This window comes from Sorex araneus, chromosome 1 (assembly GCF_027595985.1).
Source record: "Sorex araneus isolate mSorAra2 chromosome 1, mSorAra2.pri, whole genome shotgun sequence".
Taxonomy (NCBI): domain Eukaryota; kingdom Metazoa; phylum Chordata; class Mammalia; order Eulipotyphla; family Soricidae; genus Sorex; species Sorex araneus.
Genome location: NC_073302.1, coordinates 70412001 through 70429039, shown reverse-complemented (window position 1 = coordinate 70429039; position 17039 = coordinate 70412001). Strand labels below are relative to the sequence as shown.

The following is a 17039-nucleotide window of genomic DNA, read 5'->3' as shown; positions in this document are numbered from 1 at the left end:
TCCTTGGCAACTGGTATAGTCCCCCAAGCACCACCGGAAGTAATGCCTGAGCATCACTGGGGGTGGTCCCTCTTCCTGCCCAAATACCAGCTTAAAGTAAGAAAATGATGCATATCAGTTCAAGTAATAATATAATTTAAATTAACAGCATAAGGCATCCTTTTAATATTTTTATTATATTTTGTTTCATTTTTATTTATTTTTAAGATTTTTATTATTGAATCACTGAGATCTTTAGAAAGCTGCTCATTATTAGGTTTCACTCATACAGTGTTCTAAAACCCATCCATCCACCAGTGTACACTTCCCAGCACCAGTGTCCCCAGTTTCCCTCCTGTCAAACCTTTTCTTACACCCCCATGTGTCATGTAGAGTTACAGTTTTGGAGGGGGGGTTGTTTTTCAGTATGAAATTTTTTTCTACTCTCAGCTTTTAATGGAGTTTAGTGGACAAAATTGTAAGATATATAGCGTGTAAGTTGTGGTAACATGTTACTTGAATTGTATTTAAAAAACAAATTAGGGTTGGAGAAGTAGTACAGTGGGTAGGACACTTGTGCCTTGCACATGGCTGACCTGGGTTTGATTCATTCATGGCACCCCATATGGTCCTCAGAGCACTGCTGGATGTGGCCAAAAAACAAAAAAGATACAGAAAGTAAAATTTTTAAGAAATAAAAGAGCAGCTAAACTTGAATGACATAACCCTTTAAAATATTTTAAATGAAGTAAGTTGTGGTGATCTGGTATCAGAAAACAGTGAGAGGTTCCCCTTATCTAGTTAATTAACACATCCATCACCCATGTGAGTGAGGATTCTGATAGTAACATCACACATTGATTGCTCAACCTTCTCCAAATTAAGAATCTAGCCCTTGCCAAATTCAATGCTATTTTGTTCTGTTTTGTTTTTAAGCAACTTGCCTTTTTTTGGAGTGTTTCATTGTACTCACTGTTAGTTGAAATAAGAATTCTATTTCTGCACACATCTCAGCTCATGGCATGTGTGATTTCCTTTTTGGGACCCCACTCCCACCCACCCCCCACATTTAAAAATGAAAAATCAGGGGCCTGAGCAACAGTACAGCAGGCAGAGCATTGCCTTGAGTGCAGCCAACCTGGGTTTGATCCCCAGCACCTCATATGGGTCCCTGAGCACCACTGGGAGTAATTTCTGAACATTGCTGAGTATGGCCCTAAACCCAAGAACAACAAAATTTTTTAAAGTATAAAGGAAAATAAGGGAGGGCAGTTGACCTAGGGTTGGTCCCTGGCACTGTATATGGTAAGGTCCCCTGAGCACCACTAGGTGTGGCCCCAAAACAAAACAAAATCTAGCTTTTCACAATTGTTCCCTTTTACACAATAACTAATTGAACTCCTCAGCTCCCAAATAGGAGTAATCAACATCATAATGTTTGTAAATGCAGCCAACTGTTGGTAATGAGCCATACTTAAGTGGAGGTCAATTGAAGGAGCCTTTTAACTTCCTTCAGATTTAACCTCTGTCTGATGTTTATCCTCTTAACATTTTTTAGGTGCAAATGTATCGGAAATGTTTTCTGTTGGTGAATGCTACTGCGAGTTAGAGCCTGTCCTATTTGTCCCACACAAATCACCATTTCAGCTGATACGGTTTCCTGGTTTTTCCTCCTGCTGTCCTGTTTCTACCCATATTGATTTCATCAAAACTACGCACAGCTCCTAATTGACCTAGAATATCCAGAAATTATGGGAGCCATGTAAGACCTGAATAATGCTAAGTGTGTTCATTAGTGAGACCTGATCGTGTTTACCTCCATTCTCATTTCTGTATGCTTTTGAGATAGGAGATTAGTTTTTTCGACTACTTGCATAGCACGTTGTGTTTACTATGTACAATTTTAGCTACCAGAGCTCAAATTTTTGTTAATTCATTTTTTTCTTTTTTTTGCTTTCTTGACCTGCCATTAATGAAACCTGATAAGTCATTCTAAATAAACTCACAAATATTTACCATATAAGCTATAACTTTAGCAAATTTAGATGTGAATGTATTATACACTTGGAAATTGGTTTCTCAAATTTAACTGAGACCACGCACTTCTAACAGAAGTGAGAGCAACTGGGTGGGTCAGTACTCTTCTCAAAATCTGAAATTTGATGAAAGTATGTACAGTAGGTGAGGGTTGGATGAAGCCTGTGAGGTGGCATCAAGGTCAAAGCTCTTATGTGCAAAAATCAGGAATAAACAGGATCGGCATGCAAGGAGTACAACAAGTGAAGGAAAAAAAAAGTAGTGGGTCCTAGGAATGTTCTGATTACACACAGAAAACACACACAAGTATTTACATGCTATATCAGAATACATGCACATGTACACATATATATAATATATTACACATATAATATATATATACAAGTATTTACATGCTATATCAGAATACATGCACATGTACACATATAGACAATATATTACACATGTAATATATATATATACATACATACATATATATGTGTACCAGTTGCCAGAGAAAGGCCATCCTGAGAACATGGATTATACCCAGTTCTCTCAGCTCAGACCAGGCAGGAGAACATGGTACCCAGCAGCAAAGGCTGTGGGTGGAGCAGGTTCCCTCAGTAGGATGGTGTGAAAGGCAGACTAGTGTCACTAATTCAAAAGGATGTGTATGTACTTACAGGAATAAACATGAACTTGCTTTGCACCACTCTTCCAGTAGTACGTATTTCCATCACCGTGATAGAAACATCAGACCCAATAATAAATGTAAGTTACCACTAGACTGCTATGTCTCTTCTAACAAACTATCACAAACTGGGTAGTTTAAGCAACAGAATTTTCTTTCTCAAGATCAAGGTATTGGCGTGGCTACTTCTTGGGTGGTCTCTCCTGTGTTGCAGGTGACCATCCTCTTGCCATACCTCCACATGGTCTTCCTTTGAGCACAGGCTCTTTTTCTTTCTTTTTCTTTTTGGGTCATACCTAGCGATGCTCAGGAGTTGCTCCTGGCTCTGTACTCAGGAATTACTCCTCACAGTGCTTGGGGGAACCATATGGGATGCTGGGGATTGAACCCAGGTTGGCCATTGCAAGGCAAATGCCCTACGCGCTGTACTATCGCTCTGGCCCCCATAGGCACTTCTTTAAAGGACATCCGCCATGCTGGAGTAAGGCTCACCCCAGTAACCTCATTTCTTCATAATTACCACCTAAAATCCTTTGTCTTCGACTATAGTCATACTCTGGGGCAGTAGGGAATAGAATCTGAATATGTGAATTTGATGGGAGACACAATTCAGCCTATAGCACCATCGTGTACTCTGTGCCATTACATAAAATACAAACTTTGCAGCTTGTTCTTCAGTCCACAGATCACTCTAACAGCTGTTCCATATGATCAGTGATCAATCATGTTTCTTCTTTCAAAGTGTGTTGGTGAATAGTCACTGAGCATCTGTTATTGGGTGCACACACAGACAGTGAAGCAGCTAGCTGTGGTGTTCTTATCTCCCAGTGATTAACACCTGCAACATTCCACGGAAATAATCAGGAGAGGAAACTGGGCACTGTAGGTGTAACTGTAGTAAAAAACATTCTGATGCTACATGAAGGAGAATTGGCATGACTGGGAAATTTGAAAATGACAATATCAAAGTGAAGACTCATCAAATTCTGTGTAAGACACAAATACAAACCCTAGTGGAAAAGTCTGATGAATGTAAAACAAAGTGATGTCACCTGGAGTGAACCAACCTTCCTTCCTTCCTTCCTTCCTTCCTTCCTTCCTTCCTTCCTTCCTTCCTTCCTTCCTTCCTTCCTTCCTTCCTTCCTTCCTTCCTTCCTTCCTCCCTCCCTCCCTCCCTCCCTCCCTCCCTCCCTCCCTCCCTCCCTCCCTCCCTTCTTTCTTTCTTTCTTTCTTTCTTTCTTTCTTTCTTTCTTTCTTTCTTTCTTTCTTTCTTTCTTTCTTTCTTTCTTTCTTTCTTTCTTTCTTTCTTTCTTTCTTTCTTTCCCTCTCTCTCTTTCCCTCTCTCTCTTTCACTCTCTCTCTCCCCTCTTTTTTTTTTCATTTGTATGAGAAATGTATAGCCTCTTATCCTGAGTGTGAACATTTGTTTTGGATTGAAAATTATAGTAATTCTTTTATAAGTAATCAATTTGACTGGCGACAGAACCATAGCACTGAAGTTAGTTGCCCTCTTGAAGTAATTACAAGGAGAATAGAGAAGCACCAGTATCTGCCAGCAATGGCTGTCTGGCTTCCTTCTTTGAGAAGTGAGCATGATTTGGTAACTATTAGCAAATAGTTGGTGGGACTGCCAGGGGAGATGATGGCATTGCTGTGGATTTTGCACCCACATTCCGAGGATTCATTATTAAGGCTGTTAGTGGTTGTGACCTTCAAATACTTACTGCTGATGAAACATCTATTTTGGAAAACAGCCCTAGCAAGAACTAAAGTGAAGAAATATGTTGGGTCACAAAATGGCCATACAAGAGAGATTCTGAGTACTTGGCAGAGGAACTTAGTGAAGTCCAACAAATGAGGAAAGTGATTGAAAAGGCTGTGGAAGTCCCAGAGGAAGTGGCTCCAGCCAAAACAAAACCAAACAAACAAAACAAAACTTTCACATTGAAAGAATTGAGGGCCAGCGAGAGAGCTCAAGCAGTAGAGCACATGCCCAGCAATGAAAGGTCCTGGGTTTGTTTCCTGGGACCTCATTGCCTCCCTGCACCTTTCATGATCTGGCCTACATGATCGTTGTTCTTCTACGTCTCTCCTATAGTTTTATGCAAAGCAAGGACTGCACTGGTACATGAGTGTCTAGTTTGCTAGAAGTTTTCCTAATTTATGTCATGTTACGTTTTCATCTGCATTATTCACCTATTAAGTCCATTAAGCAGTATTTATTCCCTGATCTGGAAAGAAAGTACAGTAGGTAAAATGTTTGTCTTGTGAGCACCTGACCCCATCATTGTATATGGTTTTCCGGGCAGCATCAGGAGTGATCCCCTACAACATCCAGGTATAGCCCAAAACCAAAAAAACAAACCAAAAAAAAACTACAAAAAAAACCCCAACCAGCATTCTTTTCCCAGAGGTTCAAAATTAGCATTTGTGCTGCAAAGCAAAAGAACAGTCCATTGAAGGGGATGGCATATGCAGTCAAATTCCAGACTTCAAATCATAGTTCTGTACTTCTTTTTACATGATATGGACTAAGATATTTGATCTCCCTGTGCCTCTGTTTTTCTCATCTGTAGAATGGAGAGGATAATACCTTCCTCTCCGAGAGAGGAGAATTAAGTGTGCAAATACATGTGAAGCACCAAGTCCCTGGCAATTGTAAGGGCAGAGAAGAAATTTCTTTCCCCTACCAGCTTCTCCAGCTGGTCAAGTCATCAAATTAACATCAGTAGGAGATAGGATCAAATACACATATACATGGCTAATTTACATGGCATATATTCTAGAGCAAATGAGGCAACATGAGGGTTTTACCCTGAGCTTCTGGAATGGGTTAGGGACTGTGGACTTCAAGGCAAGGGGAGGAAGAAATCACATGGTAAAAAGGACCAGATGCTTTGGAATGACAGGTTTGCCTTCATGAATAAGCTTTCTCCAAGAGGAAGATTCTTTCTGAAGGTTACCCAAATCTATAGAATACCCCCATTTTTCATTCTTTTAGATATTAAAGTAAACGGTAAAATGGTAAAGTCTTGAGGTTGCTGGGCCTTGGCTGACTTTAGCATGAAGGTTTAAGGTGGCTTTTGGAAAGGTGGGACCTTTCCAAAAGCCTTTCCCACCACAGTGCACAAGCCATATTGGCCACTGATGCTCCTGTTGTTTTTATTTGCTGTTAGTGGCGAAGGTGACAGAAGCATCCACGAAGCTAAGCATCTTGAGACATATTGAAATGGAAGCAATTTTCTGTATCCAGTGGACCCCCCCCCCATACCAGGCCTTTGATTTCTTGGGTTGTTTCAGATACTCCCCTCTCTCATAATTTGGCATTAATGGATTTTCGTTATATCTGCCTCAAGCAGGACAAATGCTCTACCTTACTCTCCACCACCCTTTCGTTCAAATTTAATGCTTTTGAAACCCCAGTGGCTTCACAGACCAGAGAACTCGTCTTCTGCTCTGGGACTAGGGCTTCCCGGATGGGCCTAGAAGAGAACCATTTTTTTTGGCTCCAGAAGTTCTTATTCACCTCGTGACATTATCTCCTTATGAAGTCACGATTATTGTCTATCTGTCTCAAAAGCATTAAGTTATTCTTTGTAAGCATTCAAATTATCCCACAATCTGTTTGCCTTGATTTGGGCAGTTTGTATTTTGGTTTTTGTTCTTAAATGCACTGGGCACCTCCAAGTAACAGGCAGCCCCGGCCCCCTGAGAAGCATTGTTTCTGAAACAAGCAGGTGGAGTTCTGGTTGTATTGTGAGTTGAGAGCAACTAGGTAAATGGCCTCACGATAAGAGGCCCAGACCATATTTAATTCTCCATTGTTTCTTCGCCTCTAGCAGACAGTGTCTGAAGCACTTTGATTCTAGTTAGGAGCTGTGTGCCTAACTTTGAAGAGCAAAGGGCTCAGTAGGTTATGTATGCATGTGGTAGGGCCTACCAATCACGGTCACTGGAAAGCCACCCTCTACTAGGTTGGAATATTTGCGTGTGTGTATGTGGGGGGGAGGGTGGTTGCCAGGGGTTGTGGTGCACACCTGGCAGTGCTCAGCGTATACTCTAGGCCCTGTGCTCAAGGATCACTCCTGGTAGGCTCTGGCCAGGGACCAAACCCAGATCAGTCATGTATAAGGCAAGCAGCTTACCGGCTGTCCTCTCTCCAGTTCCCTAAATCAAAATACTCTGACTAGAGTATTGTGCTTCAGATTGCTCCCCCAAGATTGCTTGCTTGGTCCTGTTGCTAAAATAGCTATACTTGTTATATGTTTTCTTTTCCTGGCCCCAAATTATTTTCACCTGAAAGAGTCGACTCTTTACCACGTTTGAGCTGGATGTGTAAGCTGTGGCCCTGCCACTCTCCCAGGATTTTTTTTTTTTTTGACAGCTTCCTTATGCCAGTGGGGGAGAAAGAGAGAGAGTCTTGGTTGATTTTTGCAAAAGTGAACTAAAGGTATTGAACAAGAAATTGAAAAGCTCCCTCTCCCAGAAATTCAGTTTAAGGGGAACTTCATTCTTCCCCTTAATGGCCAGAATTGTACATTTCAGACCCCACCTGGGGAGAGCTGAGCGCAAGCTGGCATTCGCGATTCCTGACAACTGAGTGAAAATAAAAAATGAGGGTCTGGACTGGGGAGATGGCTCAAGTGGTAGAGCACATGCCCGGCATATGCAAGGTCCTGAGTTTGTGAATTTGGTCTCTGCCCTGTCCCTAAAGGCTCTCTTTAACCACCACTCCGCCCACCGACACTTTGGCTCAGGCAGCTCTCTGCCAGATGTGATCCCTCTGAAGGAAAAAAAAAATTAGGCAATCATTAATGTTTTCATTTTCTTAGGAGTTAAACAAAAAGTAATGAAGGGCTCTCATTTCTTAATTGCACCCCAGTGAAAAAGGAAAAGATAAAAGTTTAAGAAAAAAATAATAAACTTTTTTTCTTGAATATTTGAGGCATTTAACAAAATCGTAAGACTTGTAAGAAGTCCTATATTCATATATTTTCTTACAACATGGAAATTTCCTTATTGACAACATTTGAGTAACAGACGGTTTGAGGGGTACAAACAAATCTGGTTAGGGGCCAGAGAGAAAATCCACTGGGGAGGAAGTTTGCCTTGCTGTGCAGCTGACCTGGGTTTGATCCCTGGCGGGGCAGAGTGTGTGACCCTGAGTGCAGAGCCAAGTGTCAGCCTGGAGCACCACTGGGTGTGGCTCCCACGAAGCAGCAACAAACACCTTGTTAGCCACTGACCACGGCAAGATTGAACGTGCTGCCAAGGCTGGAGTTTGGAGGGAGACCGAGCAAGAGTTCACTGGTATTGATTGCTATGCTTTGAGGAAGCAGAAGCATGTATGAACATGGTGTTGTTGTGGGGTTTTCCCCCTTCATACTTAGAATTTGATTTTATCCCCTAGGGGCTTTTATTGTGGTAGAATAAACATAACACTAAATTTACTGTTGTAACCATCAGCAGAAAGCCATCTCCACCGTCTCCTGAAGAGCAGTTTGTCACCCCAAACCGAAACTCTATTCTCATGGAACGGTAACACCCTATTCATCTTTCAGCTCCATCTCAGGGGTTCACCGCTCTTCTTGCTCAGAGAAGTGGAATCAGACAAATTCTGTCCTTTTATGTCTGGCTCATTACATCTTGGGGAATTTGATTAGTCGTATGTTTTTCTAACAGTTTGTTTGGGTAGAGCGGGTGGTAATAATAAAAACTTATAGTTGCAAAAAAAAAAAAAACCCAACCAAAAAACAAAACTGGGGGCTGGACCGGTAGAGCAGCAGGTAGGGCATTTGCCTTGCATGCAGCCAGCCCAGGTTGCACTCCAGGTACCCCATAATGAATCCCAAGACTGCCAGGAGTGATCCCTGAATACAGAGTGAGTAGTAAGTCCTGAGCATTGTCAGATGTAGCACCCCACCACCACTACAATAAAATAAATAAATAAATAAAGCCCAAACCTTGCATCTATAGTTCTATGTCGTAAAGGACTACAGACTTTATAAAACCAAGTGACAAAAATGATGTGGTATTTTGATAAGTTTTATGTCTAATTTTATATTATTAAATATTCATATTGTAGGGCAGTTTCTGACCCACTGTCTTAAATTTAAAACAATCAAAAAAATCCCCCCTTGGAGCTGGAGAGTGAGTAGAGTGGGTAGGGTGCTTTGCCTTGTACTAAACACACCTGGAGTTGATCCCCAGCCGCATATATGGTCTCCTGAGCCCTCCAGAAATGATCCCTGAACACAGATCAGGACTAAGTCCTGAGCATGGCTAGGTATAGCCCCCCAAACAATAAAATTAAATAAAAATGTTAAGAAGTTCCACATCTGAGGGCCAGTGATGTGGTTCAGTGGTAGAGCGCTTGCCTTGCATGTGTGAGGACCTGTGTTCCCTGCCTAGCACCACCCCCCAGTATTTTTTCACTTTTGTTGTTGTGGTTAGAGAGTTTTTTTTTTTAGGGGGGGGATTGTTATTTATCTGTATTACCTACTCCAGATGCTCAGCAATTTCAGAGCCTCCCCAGTACTCCAGTACTGTCGTCATGTCTGATGTATTGTGTCTGGGTCTCCTTAAAGCACCAGTACAGACACGCAGTTATTAACACACACACACACACACACACACACACACACACACACACACACGAGTTTTGGAATAGGGGCACAAGTTGCAGTGCTCAGGGCTTACTCCTGGTGGCTCTGTGCTCTGGGATGACTCCTGGCCATTCTCAGGGGCCTGGGGGCGCTGAAGTCAGGCCAGGGTCTGGGCTTGCAAGTCCAGGGGCTTTTCTCCAGTACTTTCTCTGGCCCCACAGATAAATGTCTCAACTCCTAGTCTTTAATGCTAGCCCCACCCCCAACCGCAGCAGCGTCTGAAGGTTCTCTTTTGGAATTTAATCCAGAGTCCCTGAGGAAGGAGGACCAACCCCCGCCCCCAAAGAAAATGTCAGCCGACAGAAATGCACTCTCTGAATATGCGTTTAAGTAGAAGCATATGGAATTTCCCAGTTCTTACCCAAGACATTGCCCCTGTATTGTGGAAGACGGCTTTCAAATTGCACCTTTTTCGGTGCTTTCCTAAAATGGTCTGTTCCACCGCGAGGGCTGTGCCACACCGCTCTGAGGACTCAGGGATGCTGAGGTGGAAAAGGCAGCCCCATTGAAACAATGCCCCGGAGTTGGCTTGTGGCTTTTTGTTTGCTTGTCCCTGTTTACCTATTCATAGTCATGGATTGGTCGGCTGCGTGGAATCGTGAAGTCATGTATAATACCACCTCATTACACTGCGGGCAGAGAAGAACAAGGATATAATGCCGACTTTCTGGACTGTGCCCGTGTTTCATTAAAAGACGTAGTATATGTCAGGATGACAGAGAGGGACAGAACCGGACCCACGTGTGGCTGATTCCTGGGTCTGCCATGTGCTTTGCAAGATGCAAAGTGTTTCCTGTAAAAATCCGGCAAATCCTGCACGTTCGTCTCCTGCATTTTGTTCAGAACCTGCATGCTGCTTTCTTAAGAGCAAATTGAAGAAGGAGCCAGTCTGTATTTCTTTTTTTTTTTTGCACAGCCAGTTGTCATGAAAATATATTCTTAAAAAAAAAATTTTTTTTTTCCAAAAGAAAGAAAAAGAAGGGGGGGAGAAAGGTTGCCATCCAGTGGAGAAAGGCGTAATTCCCAGCTCCATTGAGGAAAAAATGCAGCTGAAATATGCTTAGCTGTTTTAACTTGGCTGGGGATTTTTAATCACCAAAAGGGTTTTTTTAGTGACATCCGGAGCCAAAAGAGTGCCGTGTGCCTTTAAGGAAAGAAGTGCCTCACCAAACTTCGCTGTAGTTGTATCGCACCGTTTGGGTAGGAAAGGAAAGTGTTAATTTCTTATTTGTACACTTTTTTTCCCCCCCGACTTCCTTCCTATTCACTTCATTAAATCTAGAGGCAATTCAGCATGGGAGCCGTCTGTATGTTGAATTAGGGCTCGCACTCTTGCGCAACACGTCACCAGTCGGAAACTGGGGGTTTGCTTCTGTGATTTATTTCATTATTGTGCTGGTAAAAGGTTTGGAAGGGAATTTTTCGGGGGTAGTACTTTAGCATTGTGTAGCAAGTTTTTTTGTGCCCCCCCCTCTAGCACTGAGTTGAGTCAGTTAAGCCAGTTTAATAAATAATTTTTTTAAATAAAAGAAGTTTTAAATGTCCATGACTAATTTTTACTTACATATAGGAGTAATCTTACTCCACTTTTTATGTGCAAACTGCACTGGGAAATATTTAGTGAGTTGATTTCCATTAGAAAAAGATCCTTAGAAATCCCTGAACATAAAGAACTGCATATGGATGTGTTGGGGTCTTTGGGGAGGAGGGAAAATGTTTTGTAGCTCTCTGCATTCCTGCATAAAACCTTAATTTAAGGGGAATAATGGTCAGTACTTTGTGTGTTTCCTTTGATTCCCCAAACTAAATTTAATAGGAATTTGCTTGAATTAGCAATTGTAATAAAAATTGTTTCACGAGTTCTTTTTGCAATTTGGTTTGCTTCTTAGCTACTTCCAGATTTAGAGATTTAAGACCAAATATCACACGAGTTTATGCTTTGTTCCTTTTATTTTTCTCTAAGAAATTTAGAGTGGGGGTCGGGAAGAATGAAGGGGGTTGTAAGAGTAGAAATATCCTTTTTCACAACTTCCCTCTCTTCATTTATCCCACTGAAAAGAAAAACAAAGAAAAATTTTACAGCGTGAAACTGAAAGTGAAGTGTCACAGTTGCTCGGGGGTTTTCTTTAAAGAGAAGAATAACATATTGTATTAAATATTTGAACTTGAGAATATGCACATTGCTTTTACTTAACATGCATTTAATGCAAAGAATTCTTTTATTAAAAAAATCATCTAAGGCTGCTCCAAAACCGTGCAGCCTGTTTTTTTTTTAAAGCACTAAAATAAGGCTTTAAAGAAAATAATAAAAGCATACCTTTTTAAAATTCTATAAAATAAATTTGAATATGAATCTGTTTTCTTATTTACTGAATTGTTAAAAGGCGAGTTAGAATCAGAAACCACCTGAGCTCAAATCTCTAATTCTGCTGCCTGGAATAATAAGGGGGGAAAAAATATGATAAGTAGTTGTCAATATTAAAACAGGCTGAAGGAGGAAGGCTTCGGGCCTTGTAGTAGGTAGAATGAAACAGCAGATTTGAGTATCCACAATCCTTTCAGTATTAAATTTTCAGTAAAATAAAATTACTTGTATATGAAAACATAGCCTTTCCCCAGCTCTCTTTTTTTTCCTGATCAGCTGATGAAGAGACTAGCAGCTCGCTGCTTTGCTGGCTTGTTAATTTTATCCCCACTAACTGTGATTTCCGATAGCCGGCCTGCTGATAGTGGTAAGGTAAATATCCTTTTTCGTTGCCGTCTTGAAGATTCAGTAGAACTACATCCCAGGCATGTGTAGGTGTGTAACACATCAAAAGCCGGTGTTCTCCGTATTTCTGTGTGCAGCTGGGTGCTTGAGGAGAGCAATACCATTAACTGTTGACAGCCTTGCATGCTGTATTTATTATTAGCATGTTCAGCCTCCAAGATTTGCGGGACAATTTCCTTTTTTCTTCATCTTCGCTTAACTGCAGTGTGTTTAGCTGGATAGTGGGTGTCCTGCTTTTAGGCAAATGAATATTAATGAAATAATGTGGAGCTGCTTTTTTTGCTTTTTTCCTTATAACTCATCAGATCTCGCCTCCTTCATAGTTGGTTATCTGAACACTCCAGGATCGTGATGGAAATTGTCTTTTGATTATTAAGGCCTAGGCTCAGACTATCCCTTCGGATTCTGTCTGTGTGCATGTTGCTTCTGTGGGTTTGCACATTGAAAGATGCATAGAAAACATAATTTTTAAAGATCCCACTGGCATTTTTAACATGCCAGGTTGTTTTGTGTTCTGCACCAGGTTTTCTTCGCAAAACCTTTCTTTTTCAGGAGGCATTGTACACAAGTGAAAGAAATTATGTCTGAGCTGTAATCACTCTTTATATTGATTGTTATACTCACATGATCATAAATATTAGCCATGTTTGGTGCTGTGGAGAAATGAAGGTAATTGCCTTATGATTAGAGCTCTTTCAGCTACGAGAAAGGATTGATTAGCATTTGCATACTGGAGGCAATATTGAAAGGCAGGAGGAACAAATAACAACATCAGTTATTTTGTGTGAGAAAGCAATCTTGAAATGTAATTTAAAGGTTTAAATTTTTTTTTCTTTTCCACGGTCCAATTTTCTTTTATCTGTTTAATATTTTCTTGGCAGTTTTTTTTTTCTCTCTTTATTTTTTGGTAAGTTTCGAGATACCAGGAAAAAAAAGTTTAAACTTCTGGTCTGTCACATGGATCTTTTAGCCATTTATGAACAGGTTTCTTTCATACCTGGTTGTTTTTATAGCTATTTTATTATCTCTCTGCATTAGTGCTGCTGGCTCTGGTTTAAAGCAAGCGTTTGCAGGTAATTGGAAAAAAGTGTTTGTTGTTTGTGAGTGTGTGTGTTCTTTATCGGATGATTTAAGTGCGTTTACCGAGGAATGTGGCTTTGTACTTCCCCGTTTCCTTGTTTACTAATTGCTACGTTAGAACAAGAACTGGAAGGAATTTTGATTTATGTTGTGAATCACGAATAAACTGATGTAAAATCTTAAAGAAGAAAAGGTCAAAGCTTATATGATTGTAAGGATGTGTTCTTAAGGAAATTTTTTCTTTGCCCACCCATTTTTGGGGGTGGTGGTGGTTTACCATCCCCCTGCTTAAAGTATGAGACAGTTAAGGTCTTTTTCTTATACTGAGCTAAAATTTCATTTGGATTCAATTATCTCAAAACACGTAAATGTCATGTATCTTTTAATGCTTGTCTTTCCTATTCTCGTTTTGGGGCCTTCAATGTATTTTGCTTGTGAAGTAGAATTGGGTTAAAGATGCATTTATCCAACATGGTGGTCTTCCCTTTTTCTTCCAATACCACTGATTACTGTGAAGTTTTCATTTATTTTTTTGTGTGTGAGTTTCACCTTATTCTAATTAGCCAAACTGTTAAATTTTTTTGTCTTGGTAATTGTCTTGACTTTTTCTACCACCCCTCACCCCACCCCTCATTCACAGGCCATTGAAGACGGCAATTTGGAAGAAATGGAGGAGGAAGTGCGGCTTAAGAAGCGAAAAAGACGAAGAAATGTGGAAAAAGATCCCGCGAAGGAAGATGTGGAAAAGGCTAAAAAGAGAAGAGGCCGCCCTCCAGCTGAGAAACTATCGCCAAATCCCCCTAAACTGACAAAGCAGATGAACGCCATCATCGATACTGTGATAAACTACAAGGACAGGTGAGTGCCCCCTTCCTTCACCTGGATCCGCACTTCCAGAGAGAGGTGGGATAACCTGAAGAGCAGGATTGATTAAGGTTTAACTGGGGCTAAGGTTCTTTCTACTTTGTGTTCAGGGCTCTCGCTCCAAAGCTATCCGTAACCTTGGACCATGTTCAGAATGACTGGAATTGCTGTTTTGTGTGATGTTTTACCATCCATTAGTTAAGTTTTTTTTTGGAAATGAAAATCTAGATTTTAAACATTTGTTTAAAAATACAGTAAACTGTAAAAAGATTCTTAAGGACCTCTGCGAAACTATCATTTATGAAGTAAGGACTAGAATGATGAAATAAAATTATTTTGGAAGGTTGAATGGTAGAAAGGAAAAAGAAGCCTAGAATATTTAAGGTAATTATGTCATATGAAGACTCTTCTAAAAAATTACTTTTTTCCTTCTTTTCTACCAGTACACTTGAGTTCTGAGTACTTGTTTGAGCCATTCCCTACTCTCTTTTGTCGTTGTTTTGCTTTGTTTTGTTTTGTTGGGCGACACCCAGTGGTGTTCAGGAGTTATTCCTTGATCTGTTCAGGGGTCCAGCTCCGGGACTTGAGAACCATAAAGGGGTGCCGGAAATTGAACGTGGGTCAGCTGCATGCAAGGCAAAAGCCCTACCCATTGTATTTTCTCTGGCCCCATTCCCTACTTTCTAATTAAACTACACAGAAGTATTACGGCAAATTTAAACTCTTTTTTTTTTTTTTTATTTTGTGTGGAACTTTTGAAGGTGAACTTTGAAAAATCTGTGCTGGATTCATACCCATTTCAAGCAGTGAACAATTGAGAACTAAGGCAAAACTGTTCAAGGGTGTTGGCCAGCCCTGTAAATGAGTTCAGCTACATTTTGGTTAATTCATTTATTTGGTTTGCTCTTGATAATTACTGCGATGCAGTTTTAATAAGATCTCATCCCACTGCATTTGAACTAATAGGAACCATCACCACCATCTTATTTCTCTCAATTGCATGATGGTACTATTAGTTGTCTGTTTTCAGTTACCCAAACCTGTTGACTTTTGTGTTACCCTGTATACCTGGAACTGTTGGGCTCCGACAACTAAGTTGTGGTTTTAGTTTTCTTTATCTGTTTTTTTTTTTCCAGTGGCAGAGGCTACTCTGGCCTCAATACTTGAGAGTTTCTCTGGCAATGCTTGAGGAATCATGTGGCACCCGGGGACCCAGGCCTCCTACATGCAGAGCATGTGCTCACCCCATTGAGCTGCCTTTCGGGCCTGGTGTGAGTTTTGTTTTTTATTGTAACTTTGGTGCCTCTTTTATACCAGGAAGGAAACCTCAGTATAAAGATTAAGTGGTATAAAAGGAAGGAAATGTTAGATCAAGAGATTTTATTGTCTTATCTCTGTTATTTGTCTAAAGCACCTTCAGAAATGTTGAAAGGAAAGTGATGGGCGGAAATACCTTGTAAAGGGTAGGGATGTCTTGTGCCTCTTTACCTGCCACTCTCTTGGGTTCTTTGCTTCCGGTTTCTACTATTTTCCTTTTGTTTTTTAATGCATCTCTATTATGGGGAGCATTTGGGAGGGGGTTGGGCCACACCCAGATATTTCAGTTACTCTTGGCTCTTGTGCTCAGGGATCACTCCTGGCAGGACCAGGAAGACCCTGTGCAATGCCCGTCAGCTATGTGTAAGACAAATGCCTTAACCCTTGTAGTTCATTGTCAGTCCCATGTGTCTCCACTACAAAGGAATTTAGAAGAGACCAGAAAGCATAGTTCCTTTATATCAGGTTTGGACAATCTGTTCATTGACACAGGGGCGTCCAGGAAGGGAAATTTGGCCATGGGGCCCTCCTCTGCCCCAAACAATCAAACTTCCTCATAAGCCAAGAAGCCAGAAACTTGGTCAAGTTTCTGACCCAGCCCCTAGGCTCTGCTCATTAGATATACCCTCGGCATGAACCATGTCCTGCTTGGACAATTGCACCTTATGTTATCTGTGTCATTCATTCCCCCCACTCCCCCCCACCGTGTAAGGAAAAACAAGTCAAGTGTCCCTGTGTGTCTTAACTTGCTTTTGGCCTTTGTCTCGGGAGAATGAAATGTGCGTTTCTTTGAGCAGGTGTGCCTTGATATTTGACAGGCATTTTGTTTATTACCTGCCGAGTGAGCCCTGGGCTGCTGGTGCCTCTGAGCGGAGCTGGCAAAATCTGGTTTAGAAGCGAGACCTTTGATTCCCAGCTGGTGGACCGCGTATTGCCAGCAAACTGCTCTTCTGTGTTTTTTGTTGTTTAGAAAAGGCAAATACAAAAAACTGGGGCGATTTCTGATAAAACTAAAGGTGTCTGTTTCCTGAGCCCCCTTCCTCCCCCCTTAAAAAAAAAAAACTAAACTCTGGCTGCTTTGGACGCACCCACTTTCCTGCAGGGCATATGCAGCAGGGGTGCAGACACAATGGCCCCTGTTTGCTCGGGTCCCACACCTTGGCTGTCTCCCTGCAGAGTGTCAGTGGCCGTTTATCATCACGCTGATTTCCACTCTTGGCCCACTGCTCTCATTCTTATTTCCTGCTGGCTCCGCGGCGCTTGGAGTTTGGACTGCCTGGCTCCCCCAGCTCCGGCTGACCACATGCCTAGCAGCCACCTCAAAGTGCAGAGTAACATGAAGTTAGACCTTTTAAACCCCAGCTAAGCAAAGCTCAGGAGGAGGAAGACACCAGCCCTTATCGTGATTTGCCACTACCTGCATTTGAATCCAAACTGCATCATTTACTACCTGTGGGTCATTGGGGCTATTTACTCAACCCTCCCCAGCCTCAATTTCCTCATCCACAAAATGGAGTAATTGCCGTTCCTGCCTCTCTAGAGGCTTTATGAGGATTTGATGAGTTAGTACAATCCTAACTCCCCGAGCAGTTTAATTATTAATAATCAGCCTTTCAGACTATTTATAGCTAATCAGGTGGGAGGCTAGAGCTCTGAG

The 17039-nt window shown here is 41.4% G+C and overlaps 1 protein-coding gene across 7 annotated transcripts in view; it reads left to right on the top strand.

Annotated features, from left to right (window-relative positions):
- The window catches only part of SMARCA2 (SWI/SNF related, matrix associated, actin dependent regulator of chromatin, subfamily a, member 2), a 204379-nt gene that overhangs the window by 150533 nt on the left and 36807 nt on the right, over nt 1-17039 (top strand). For all 7 annotated transcript variants that reach the window (XM_055124192.1, XM_055124193.1, XM_055124194.1 and 4 more), the window contains exon 28: nt 13842-14059. In XM_055124192.1, the coding sequence (XP_054980167.1) occupies nt 13842-14059 (218 nt within the window). The remainder of the gene's footprint in view (nt 1-13841; nt 14060-17039) is intronic.